This window comes from Colossoma macropomum, unplaced genomic scaffold, assembly GCF_904425465.1.
Source record: "Colossoma macropomum unplaced genomic scaffold, Colossoma_macropomum, whole genome shotgun sequence".
NCBI classification, from domain to species: Eukaryota; Metazoa; Chordata; class Actinopteri; order Characiformes; family Serrasalmidae; genus Colossoma; species Colossoma macropomum.
Genome location: NW_023494794.1, coordinates 9,153,328 through 9,166,097, shown reverse-complemented (window position 1 = coordinate 9,166,097; position 12,770 = coordinate 9,153,328). Strand labels below are relative to the sequence as shown.

Here is a 12,770-nt window from a genome sequence, read left to right as displayed (position 1 = left end):
AGAATGTTATAAGGGAAAAAAAAACGGGAAGATGTCTGTGCAAGTGGCCAAAGAAACCCACAAATATGAGAATTTTCTCAGTTAAAAGTTACTAGAACCATCATATTGTCTTAGTTTAATGTCGTTTCAGTGTATTTTGGTCCTTTTTTTCATAACAAGCATAAAAAACGCTAGTAGTTTGCTGATGTCTAGGTTGCTAGCTAGCTAAATTTCCCATTCCACCTTAAATAGTCCAGCAGTTCTGATGCCTGAAGCACCAGAATGTAACTGCTGCTCCATTTAAGGTGGAACGGGAAAATTAGAACAAGAAGCTGGTGAATATGAATGACTTCAGCTTCAGCATATCACCAAAGAATTAGGGGTGGGCGATAATAAATAATTATCATCCCCCTCTTTGAAGGCATGATTCCCTAAATGTAACTAAAGCCCAGCAGTGAGGAGCTGAACTTTACCCGCCTCTGCTGTCACTGCAGACTGGCAGGGTCACCTACAGAGCAGCGCTAGTAGCTGTTAATGAAGTAATGCTCTTTTTAATCTGAGGGTCCCATTTTGTAGGAGAAAGGGCAAGGAGACACTCGAAAACAAGGGATAAGCGTAAAAAGAAGAATTGGGCCTAAGATTCCTTAATGGTGACCACAGTGTGTGAGGGTGAAAAAGAACACAGAGATTTGAAAACAGCGTGAGATCTCACCAACAATCAATGTGGTTCAAAGTGTAAATGCATTAAGATACTGAGTGAAAAATCAAATGTGAACAACCCAAAGTCAAACATATTACAACACTGATTTTAACGAGAACCAACCAAACAGGTATTCTATTTCCAAAAGAATGTGCCGGCTAAGGCTGGCCGAAGCAGATCTGCTGATAAAACAAATCTGAAGTTCACTTCGGCCCAATCCAGAAAACAGCACAAATATCTTGCAGTTTTTCTTGATTTCTTGCAAAGTTTATGTATTTTCTGATGGATTATCATGCAGTTTGAGGTTAAAGATGTGTAGTGTTCTGCAAAGCATTGTGTGCAAGCAGTTTGTAATGAGAAAGAAATGTGGTGAAATTATAAAATGGTCAGTCAGTGGAAGAACAAGTAGGTGTTTCTGATAAAGTGGCCAGTGAGTTGAAATACAAGGTAGATGTTTCTAATAAAGTGGCCAGTGAGTGGAAATACAAGGTAGGTGTTTCTAATAAAGTGGCCAGTGAGTGGAAATACAAGGTAGGTGTTTCTAATAAAGTGGCCAGTGAGTGGAAGTATAAGGTAGGTGTTTCTAATAAAGTGGCCAGTGAGTGGAAGTATAAGGTAGGTGTTTGTAATAAAATGGCCAGTAAGTGGAAGTACAAGGTAGGTGTTTCTAATAAAGTGGCCAGTGAGTGGAAGAACAATGTACGTGTTTCTAATAAAGTGGCCAGTGAGTGGAAATACAAGGTAGGTGTTTCTAATAAAGTGGCCAGTGAGTGGAAGAACAATGTAGGTGTTTCTAATAAAGTGGCCAGTAAGTGGAAGTACAAGGTAGGTGTTTCTAATAAAGTGGCCAGTGAGTGGAAGCAAAAAAAAAGAGCCATTGAGTCTCAGCTTTATTTAAGAGTATTCTGGGTGCTCACAACATGACACAAAAACAGAGGCACAAAGTGGATATAATAGAGCTTAACCAGCATGGAAGAGTGACATTCTCACTCATTCTCTGAGAGAGACAGAGAAAGAGAGAGAGAGAGAGAGAAAGAGAGAGAGAGAGAGAGAAAGATAGAGAGAGAGACAGAGAGAGAGAGAGAGATCAGGCTAATTTTGCAACGTAGTTTAGTGTGTCTTAATCTAAGTGTCATCAGTTTACACATAAAACAGCATTTAGTGCCTGGAGAACAGATATTGCATGGAATGCTTATAGAATCAAACTCATTAACATACATTAATAAGTTATAATGACTGCAATAATTTAATGATCACTTAAAAGTATATCCACAACTTTATGTTTCAATGTATTCATATTCATATATTGCAGTCTGTGCAGCTGTAAATATAGCACACGCAGGCAGAGCGGCAGACGGGCAGAAAGGCCGACAGCTACAGGTGAAGCTCTTGCACTACCACCAATATAACAGTTAATATATAAGGCACAAGTAGCGAGAAAGTGTTCCTGAAAACAAGCCTGGAACGTTACGCAAAGCTTGCTCAAGCGTTATTACACAGGTCCATATAGGCAGGGAAACCAAAGACAGTGAGTACAAATGGTTTCTAGAAATGACCCTGGATGTTGAGGTTAGTGTGGTTTGAGGTTCAGTGCATTTTTTCACTAATATGCGACAGAAACAAAAGCCCTGTTCGAGCTGGATTAGTTTCACCTGGTGATGTACTGAACGTTAAAGGTGGGGTTGTCAATTTTGAAGTCAGAGTATTCTGATCAACTCTTCATGGCTGGGAGAAAAAAACAAACAAAGTGGACCACAAACATCTAGCCAGTCAGGACAGGGAGACACCTCTACTTCAGGCTGCACATAGCCTAGCTTAGCATTATAGCTTGCTAGCTACAACCTGAAGCAGCCCCACTGTGAGAGCTGCTTAATTTTTTGTGGAACTAAAATTGCCAACCCCTACAACCTATTACAGTTCACAATGTGAAATAAAGAAAAGAAAGAACTACAGAAATGAAGAAGAATACGACAAAAGTGAAGCGTCCGGCGGCCATATTGTTGACATTATGCCTGCATAATGTGTATGAACAGTCAATATCAGCTATGGCTTCCAAACCTAGATATCAAGGAAAAGTCTGTTTGATCGGAGGCGTTGATCATGATGTCATCGCCCACGTTGGCTGGTGGTATTTCAACAATATGGTGGCAGTGACAAGTGTGAAGTCAATCAAATACTATCTATAGCTCTACAGCTACAGCAACCAGAAGGGTAATGTTAGCTAGCTAGCTAGCTTTCTGTGCTAGCTAATCTTACCTAGCTAGTTTTCTGTGTTAATATTAGCTTGTGTCATCGTGTAGTAAACACTCACATCACTTTTTGGTGCGAGGAAGACAAGGAGTATACCGCTAAAAATAGGCACCCAATGACAATTTTTTTGTTGTCAATAAGGCTATGAGCTACAACATGTAGTGTGTTGTCACATTGGGATAGCGATCTATAATATGTCTACCCATTTAGAAGCCACTTCACAACTTCATAGCCCAGACAACGTCAGTGTTGCACCACAGGAAAAGCTCAATACCAATAACAACACTGTTTCTTTTTGCTGCCATACTTGCCATGTGGTGTGTTGTTACTGTTATTGAGTTTTTCCTGTGGTGCAACGCTGACTTCGTCCAGGCTATGAAGTTGTGAAGTGGCAGCTAAACAGACAGACATATAAGAGACAGCTAACACACATTTCCCCACTTTTTAAAACATATATGTGGTTTAAATCTACCTTGCATCTATTGCTATTGAATAAAATAGTGTCATTTTAAAATGTAAAATAACACCATGAAAATAATGCATTATTTTTTACACTGAAGTGAATAAATTTATTTATAAAGTGAGAAAATCAAAAATTATCTAAAGTATTAAGAAATGAGAGAAAAATGGATGTTAAAACTAATTTGTGGGCATCAGAAAACTTTTTTCAGTAAATCATGCTTGCAAATGTGCTTGATGTGTTTGTCTCCTTTGTACACCACTGCATTAGATTAGCTAGTTGCTATTTTACTGAATTTTACTACTTGAAGTTGCTACTCATGACTGGACAAGCATGGAGGTCCTGTTCTGTGGTCATGGCCAAATCAAAATAAAGCACAAAGTACACATTTACAGGCGCATTTCACTATTCGTAGGTTGATACATGCTTTATATCTGCATATATGCATGAGTGAACAAGTTGGGCTATGACCTTTCAATCTGGCCTATCGGAGGAAATAACGGCCAATCAGAATCCACAACACACGACCTCCTCTGGTAAAACTAATCCAGCTCCAATGGTGCTGAAGTTCATAAAACACAATGAAACATGCATCAAGATGAAGGTAACATGAATTTTTCCTCTTCTCTTCTCCTCCCTTTCCTCCCTTCTGTCCTCCTGTTCCTCCTCTCTTTCACTCCTGCTCCTTCACCTTGCTGTCATAGGTGCCCTGACCCTTGTATGCGCTGACGTAGCCGCTGGTGTCGGGGATGTCCTCTCTCCCCACTTTACCTTTTCCTTTACCGGACTCGTCAAAGCGCTCCTTATGAGAGCCGGTGAATTTACTGCTGTCCGTTAGACGGTCCACCGCAGCCGCCTTCGCCACTTTCTGAAGAGAGAGAGAGACAGAGAGAGAGAGAGAGAGAGAGAGATTCAGATCTTTTGAATAGTAATAAGATCTAATGATCTTTGCTGATCTCTCCACCAGTGAGTGAGGAAGTGGACCGCAGTGACCGGCTGCTCCTCACCGTCACCCCAACGTTGGCCGGCTCTTTTCCTGCGATGAGGCCGTAAAGCTGCTGCAGCGCTTCCTCCTGGCCTTTCCCTTTAAACCGCTTTGGAGCCAGCTCCGCCATGGCCTGAGTGAACTGCTCAAATGTGATCACGCGAGCTGTCTTGGCTCTAAAACAAACACACATAGAGATCAAACTTGCACTCTCCAGATGACCAATGCTTAGCTGGTTGACCACTCAGGAGCACAATGCTTTCACTAATGTCTGAGCATTATAGTTTAGCCTAGCCAAAGTCAAAGACTCCACAAGAGACCCCAGATCTGCCCAAGGCACGTACTTGACTTTGCTGAAGACGATGTCCACGTCTGTGCTGGTGACATTCTTGCCATCGATCACCTTACAGTCTTTGCACAGCTTGACAAAGTTCTTCCCGTTCATCTCCTTCCCTGTGGCTTTGGTGTCCCCATGAACTGCAAACTTCCGGAACGCTGACTCAACCTCTGCTCCTGATGCTGAGCCAGAGCCTTCTGCCATGCTGCCGGAAAAATGCTGGAATATTGAGTAGAGCTGGGAATTTCAAGACACCCTGCGAGAGCACAAAAACAAAGGAACCACAAGCATCAGAAGAACGGAGAAACGAATGCTGTCCACTTTATTAGAAACAGCTCCACTCACTGGCCACTTTATGAGCTCCTTATATCCACTACAATTACAGACTGTAGTGGTTAGCTTGTGGTTAGCTTCTGACCACAGGACAGCTGTCCAGATATCATATGAGTGGAGGGCAGCAACAGGGCAGTAAGAGCTGCCGACCCCTTGGCTGGGGCATCAACAGATGAGCTACACTCTACACATCAGCCAGGTGAAGCTACAAGCAAATTGTTTCTGATAAAGTGGACAGTAGGCAGCTTATTACAAGCAACAGAACTGTATATATACAGAATGCTAACCTAATAAAATATTTTACTGGCTCTTTCTTTTTCGCTGCATGTCCTGATGGCTTCTCAATCGAAAGCGAAAAATCACATTTACATGCTCCTCCTCTTAACCCAAATGCAATCGGTCAGCTAAGACATGTTTGGTGTCCAATGGTTCTTTTTTTGTTTGAACTGGAGTTACAAGGCTAATGTTGCTAACAAACACTAGAATTAAATAGTCACCCAAACTGATTCCACAGAATACATGAACAAAGTGTCTGTCAAACTGCATCCAGATCTTCATTCAGGTCGCCTGGACAAGTTGATACTGTTTAGAACACATCATGACTCCATGAACTATAAAAACAAGAGCTAAACGATGCATTTAGGACAACTGGAATCACTTCTTTCCTGAGCACTGTTTGGTTTTATTAAATAAGGTCTGCTTATTCCACCAAATTCTTATTTCCGAAGTTTACCGATGTAATTTGAAGCAAATATATGAAAATTTTGGGCATGTATTTGTGGAAAGGGATTTGGTGACTATTTACTTCCAGTGTTTGTTAGCACCGTTAGCCTAGCAGCTCTAGTTTGAAACTAAAGAAGCAAAATTTGGAAAACAACATGTCTTAGCTGATCGACTGCATTTGGACTAAGTAGGAAATGGAAAGTTGTTTTTCTTTTTTTCAAATGCTGCAACAGACTGGGGTTCGATTCCCCACCTGGACTACCACACCACACTACACTAATAAGAGTCCTTGGGCTGGACTCCTAACACTGCATTCATCTACACCTGTAATGTACTTAAAACATTTTGCGTGATAAGAACATCTGCCAAATGTAAATGTGTCAAGAATAATGAACGGAGATGCAGAAGATTACAAAATGACTGAGAAAGCTGTAGAACACTGAGAAAGAAGCTACAGTAAAATTAATATCCAAAAAGTCCAGTAAATTCTACATAATTTTATTAACTTTTTGCTCATGTAATTCCTGAAATATTAAATAAAATGTTGACACAAAATACCTTTTGGTGAAGAGTTTTAAATATGTAAAACCAAATATATAAGGTATGTATAAGTTATGTATAATACATATTATTGTATGTAAAATAACCAAAAAAATATTACTACAGCAAATCATTCCAAACTTTTTAATGGTGATGTACACTATGTGGTGGTCAGACACAACAATGACTCAGCATCTCTCTTTGCTATCCCATGAGCCTTTGCTCATTTACTCCATTAGTGAGATTGACTGCCACACCAAGCTAATAAACCCTCTCTCTCTCTCTCTCTCACAGTGTGCTCGCTCTAAAAGCATTCTAATTGAGTAAATGTAATTTGTGCACATCAGTAAGAAAGCCTGTTACATTACAGCAGAGGGGGATCATATGTGTGACACCCCCCCCACCACCACTCTTTTATTCATATATTTTCATGCGAATTTTGACATACAGAATAAAAATGACTTGGTGGAAACAGCAAACAAAACTTCATATAAAACTTTTGTACCCTCACTTGAGGTTAAAACATTGAGCGTGGATAAAAAGAAATGTGATAAATTACAATGGAAACATATTTAGCAAATAAATAATGTAGCAGCGAATATGAATATGCATATATATATATACATATACATATATATATATATATATATGTGTGTGCAAATTACATCTTTATATGTTTACACAAGTCATGCTTTTTTGTCAGGGGTATTGTTTAACCCAACACTGCTGCATTGCTGCACATATTTATACATATTCTGCCACATGTACAGTTGTGTGCAAAAGTTTGTGCACCCTGGTCAAACGACGTTTAGTTGCATTACTAAGTGAAAATAAGTCCTACAGAGAACACGCTTCTGCATATTTGATGCACAGTTTTTCTTTTTTTTTTTCGCTGAATTAAACATACTGAGGGAAACAGAACAAAATCTGGTCTGTGCAGAAGTCATGGCATATTTTATATTTTCTGTTTAATTTTTCGCCTGTACGCCTGCACCTTAAACCATGAAGACTGAACCATGGGCGATACTGAACTTCAGAAAACAGAGCAAAATATCGGAGCTGTAGTGACTCAAACAGTTCTAAATGCAAATGATAATAGTTTTGAATGTAACATTAATAGTTCATAATACAAAGATTAAAACATCTAAGCTCTAAACGATTTGTTGATATTTGTACTGTGTCTTTCAGGATTATTAGCACTATGTTGTAAAGATACACAAATGTCTACTTTTTCAATAAACATTGAACAGCTGAAAGCTTACAATTTTCCAATAATTCGCCAATAAAGCTTACAGAAATATAGAAGCAATGACTATGTGGCAATTACATTGTATTCATAAGAAATCTGTTGCTGCTATCGGAACAAAACCTCCATTTTTCGTTTTTCAGTTATTGTCATAATTTGAAAAGACTCATTGTCCTTGATACTGTGTGCAAATTTCATCATGAATGGAAAGAAGAAACTGCCAAAATGACTTGGAAAAAAGTCTGGTTCCATTGACTTACATTAAATCTTGTTTTTTCCTTCTCCTGTAAAGTTCTCATTTCTGAGATACAAGGTTTTGTTCCAAAGGCAGTGATATAAGAAACACAATATTTTTGCTCGCATCAGAGTAGAATTTGCTTGTATTTGGCATTAAAATGTTTCCATTAAACTATTGATCTGCTGTTCAATCAAGTATGACAGTATCAGTACTAATACTTTAATGCACATAAAAATGCTCCATTCATAGTTAATCTAAACGTTGAAAAGATAAATATGTTTAATAGTCTAGACTGAACTCTTCAGTCTAAATCTGTATGTGCCTATTCATCAGTCTAATGCTGCAATGCCTCTAACCTTAATATGAGATCAATCACATTAAAATCAGATCAATTTCATTAAAAATGCATTAAATATTGTGATATTCACTTTCTATGAATAGCAAGTCTATGATCATCTATAAACACATGTATAACTATTTATAATGCATTCATAAGGCATTATAAACATGGCGATAAATATTTCTAAAAAATGAATTACACTTTAAAGCCACGCTTATTATACATTATGAATCATTAACACAATGCATTATAAGTGGTGTTAACACCATGTTATATTGTCAGTGCCAAGGAAGTCAGTCCCAGCTTTCAGAGGGTAAAGTGAGACAAGTTTATTTACACCATGACATTTAGGGCTTAAATCCTGAATATTCAGATGCCCCAAACAGGTTGTCCAGCCCTAAATGCCCTAGAATTGAATAACTGAATAAGTTGTTATTACTACAATGCGTTTTCTCTAACCAGCGTCCTCACTTTAAAAATTACATCACAGCAAATCAAGTACCAATCAGGACCCTCCCCTAAAACCCCCTCTGACATCACACTCGGCATGAAGTTACTGTGGAGTGAAGGTATGGACACTAAAGAATGCTATCACTGTTATTTGCTCCCTCACTGGTTTTAACTTTGAACACTAGAAATCTTTACTTTGTAACATCACTACACTACAGTACAGTAATGCTAATTTCTGCTAGCATTCTATTTGATATGCAGTGTTAAGTTAGTGCCAAGCTAACGGTGGTGTACATTGACTTATCTAAACTGGGCAAAATGCTACTGATGGCACTACTGATAGTTCAAAATCTGACATTTGAAGCTTGTAATGTGCTTTACTTTGTATGTTGTTTGTATCCTTCAGTAAATATTTTAACTTGAAGCCTTAGTCATAATATTGGAGACTTTAGTACAGTACATCTCACTTATAACATGTTATGAACACTATATATAATGCATTATTTTAACGGTTCATAATGCATGAGCATGGCTATAAAGCTATAAAGTGTAATGCATTTTTATATTTATAACCATGTTTGTGATGCCTTATAAATGCATTATAATGTGTTACAAATGAGGTTGTTATAGACATGACTATCACAGAGAGTGTTACCAATATTGTTTCTAGTTGAAGAACATTTGGAATGCATATTTTCAAGAATCGATTCTCTGATTCAAAAATCAAGAATGGCAGCATTGATTGAAATTGACACCTTCAAGAACAAAAATGAAACAAAAAGGAAATTTCTGATCACAGCTTTTACAGCATCATTCAACACAGCACGCACCCCCACCAGAGTCAGCCGCTCCCTCGTTTTGACAAGAAAAGCTTTCTGTCCTCCTTAATGAATGAATACACTGTGCAGACACTCATGCTCGCTTCATTTCACTGCAGTTGTATCAGTCGAGTGTCGAGTATGTGGTGGGTTCATTCTATTATTGATGAAAGTCGATGTTATTAGATTCTTGAGTGTGGTTGCATTTGAGGTGGTCTTTGCACTCGACCAGGGGGCGGCAACCCAAATGTTAAGAAGAGCCATTTTGTCCTCTCAACAAAAATCAAACAACCTTGGGAGCCACAGCATTTTATGTCCATTTTATCGTCTTGGCTGCAAATATGTCTCAGTATGTGATAATGTGTTAGCATGGCTTAACAAATATATAAATGAAAACACAGACTTACTTTGCTCTGCTTTAAGCTTTGGCTCAGATACAGATGTTTTTCTCACATCTCTGGCAGGAAACCTTTCCACAAAAGTAGAATAGTTTCTTGTAAAACATCTCTCAATGTTTGATTTTTTACGAGGATGAAAGTCAGCTTCTCTTTCCCCAGCTTCTTGCTCAAATTTTCCCGTTCCACCTTAAATGGTGCCTGGAGTGTAAGAATGCAACTGCTGCACCATTTAAGGTGGAACAGAAAAATTGTAATGAGAAACTGACTTCAGCTACGTGACTTTTTAGTGTTTGACAGTTACTTTTTGTAGATTAAACGTATCAGAAAACCAGCTATCATGAAGTATTATTTATTTTTACTTGAAAATTCTGCTGTGGAGTCGCAACAGGGCAGTAAAAGAGCTGCTCTGAAGCCACATGTTGTCACCCCCTGCACTAGACAAAGGTAGGCAGCCACCCAGGGCCCACATGAGCTGAAGGCCCATGTACATACAAATTAGATATGCTGTTTGTGCTGATATCAAACAACTCATTCCAATTTATTGTGGCGTCCGCCAAAGGCTGCCGCATATATATAACTATAATTTGTGATTGTAGTGATTATGTTCTGTAATGTCAATGCAGCCCCAAACCCTACATAAACAGTTATTATAATATTATTATTAAATCATATTATTATAAAATCATATTATTATAAAAAAGACTAGTCCATGTTGTTACATACTGCATACAAACCACAATTAACTGATGATCTACGTTATGGAGAGGAGGATTTTTTGAGCATTATTATTAGTGTAAAGAGCTCCAGTGTTGAGGTAATTACTTCTATAAAACTGTAATGGGACTTTATTACTTCAAATTAATCAAATAAAGTCAAATAAAATCACATTTATTTTACTTAGTACCTCTTGGAAAAAATAATCTCACTACTTTATTTCTACATTGATTTCTTTGTTACTCTGGACCTAATTATACTGACGGCTACAGCATAATTCTTAAAACATAAAATGATCTAAATAATAATAATAACACACTAAAATAAAAACACAAGGAATATGCAAGCTTACAAATGTGTTTTAATAGTCATACACATGCAAAAATGTATATTTTAAGCATCCATGAGATTGTCCAAATGTTTTTGCATAATTCAGTGGTTGAGATGTTAATTGTTAATTGTCAGTGGTTAACTGTAGAACAGATTCCGATTTCTTTAGTGGTGGTGACAGAAACCAGCGGCCAAATACAGCCAAAATTTAGCCATGAAACAATATTTGGATTTTGATTTTGAAAAGTACATTTCATCAGGCAGCGTATCATGAAATAACTTTTAGTAAGGGACCCGTTAAAGGCACTGAGCGCTTCAGACGTCTGGTTCCCATCACCACCACTGTGAACAGTCTCTCTAGAATGAAGCATTTCACACAAACCACTCTGACTGCCTTTGTTTACATCTTATCTAGTCAATACTACAGAAATTCTGAAAAATTGGTGGAGTTCCCCTGTACAAACAGACAGTCTACGTGCTATAATATAAAGCAGATCAGGTAAGCAGATTTATGCAGTACTGCACGTGAGCAGCTCTTATCTGTGATCAGACAGAATCATTCTCAGTGTGTGTGCTGATTGCGGTGGTGTGTGTGATAAAGAAGGCCTACCTGACAGCGAAGTGAGACGCGCCTAAATCTGACGCTCAGCTGAAGATGCTGAATGTGTGTGTGTGTGTGTTTTTGCCCTCCCCTGCCTGCTTCCACCAGTGTGTTTGTGTGAGTGTGTGTGTGCGAGTGTGTGTGTCCTCCTCTCAGCGCTCTGCCGGGCTGTGTGTGTGTGTGTGTGTGTGTGTGTCCTCCTCTCAGCGCTCTGGCGGGCTGTGTGTGTGTGTGTGTGTGTCCTCCTCTCAGCGCTCTGGCGGGCTGTGTGTGTGTGCGTGTGAGTGGTATGACGTCATGCAGAGTGGGAGGAGACAGCACAGCCCAGCACAAACAACGACATCACAGTCATAACCTCTTTCTTTTCCTTTCTCCTTTCTCTTTTCTTTGTTCCCGTTTTCTGTCCTTGTATTTGTCCATTTCAATCCCTTTATTTTATTGCTGCTCTTCCCTCCTGATGCCTGTCATCTGTTTATTGCTCTCTCTTTCTCTCTCTCTCTCTGTCTCTCCTTACAGCCACACCCTTCTCATCAGCCATTATAACTGGTGCTGCAAATCAGTTTATACACACACACACACACACGCACACACACACACACGCACACACACACCAGATATATATATCTCGCTGTTGTCTGAAGAAAACCTTGTATCTCCACTTTTTATGTTTTTCAGTTTTGACAAAATTTTGAAAATCCCTGTTACCATTTACATTGTATGTAAATTTCATGATAAATGGACTTAAAGAAACGGCCCAAAATGACTTGGAAAAAAAAGTCTGGTTCCATTGACTTACAGTAAAAGTAGAGTAGGTTTTTTCCTTCTACTGTGACGTTACCATTTTGGCGATACAAGGTTTTTTTTCTCTCTCTCTCTCTCTATCTATCTATCTATCTATCGCTGTTGTTGAAAATCATTTAGGGTCAGTTCTTTAAATTTCTTAGTATTTAGTTGGTTTCTCTTTGCTTCAACGACAGCCTTGAACGAAGGCCTCTGATGAGCTGATCAAATCCACAGTCGTCTGGTCATTAGCTTTAATGAAAAAGTAGACTGAAATAACCTTTTTGTATAAAGGTCTTAACATGGTCACTGTCACAAATTTCCTTCAATTTGAACAGTGACCTACAAATACTGTAGAAATATTTCAAATATTTCTTCATTTTAACTGCCATGACTTTTCTTTGTTTATATTTTTCAAGATTCTAAAACTTCCTGTTGTTCATTTCTAGGTTTAAAGGAAAAATGGTAGGTTTTCAGTGTGTCTCGCACTTTCGGACCCTGCTGTGTGGGCAGATGTTGGCCACTAGAGACTACTGGTAGACAAGTGA

At 38.6% G+C, this 12,770-nt stretch overlaps 1 protein-coding gene across 1 annotated transcript; it reads right to left on the bottom strand.

Moving 5' to 3' along the window:
• Nucleotides 1-1,551: 1,551 nt before the first annotated feature.
• On the bottom strand, nucleotides 1,552-11,574 carry tppp2 (tubulin polymerization-promoting protein family member 2). Its single transcript, XM_036580099.1, has 4 exons — nucleotides 11,452-11,574; nucleotides 4,719-4,967; nucleotides 4,397-4,550; nucleotides 1,552-4,257 (listed from the first exon to the last, which is right to left on the bottom strand). The coding sequence occupies exons 2-4, from the start codon at nucleotides 4,913-4,915 to the stop codon at nucleotides 4,063-4,065; spliced, it is 546 nt and encodes a 181-aa protein (XP_036435992.1). The 5' UTR covers nucleotides 4,916-4,967; nucleotides 11,452-11,574; the 3' UTR covers nucleotides 1,552-4,062.
• Between the last annotated feature and the right edge of the window lie 1,196 nt (nucleotides 11,575-12,770).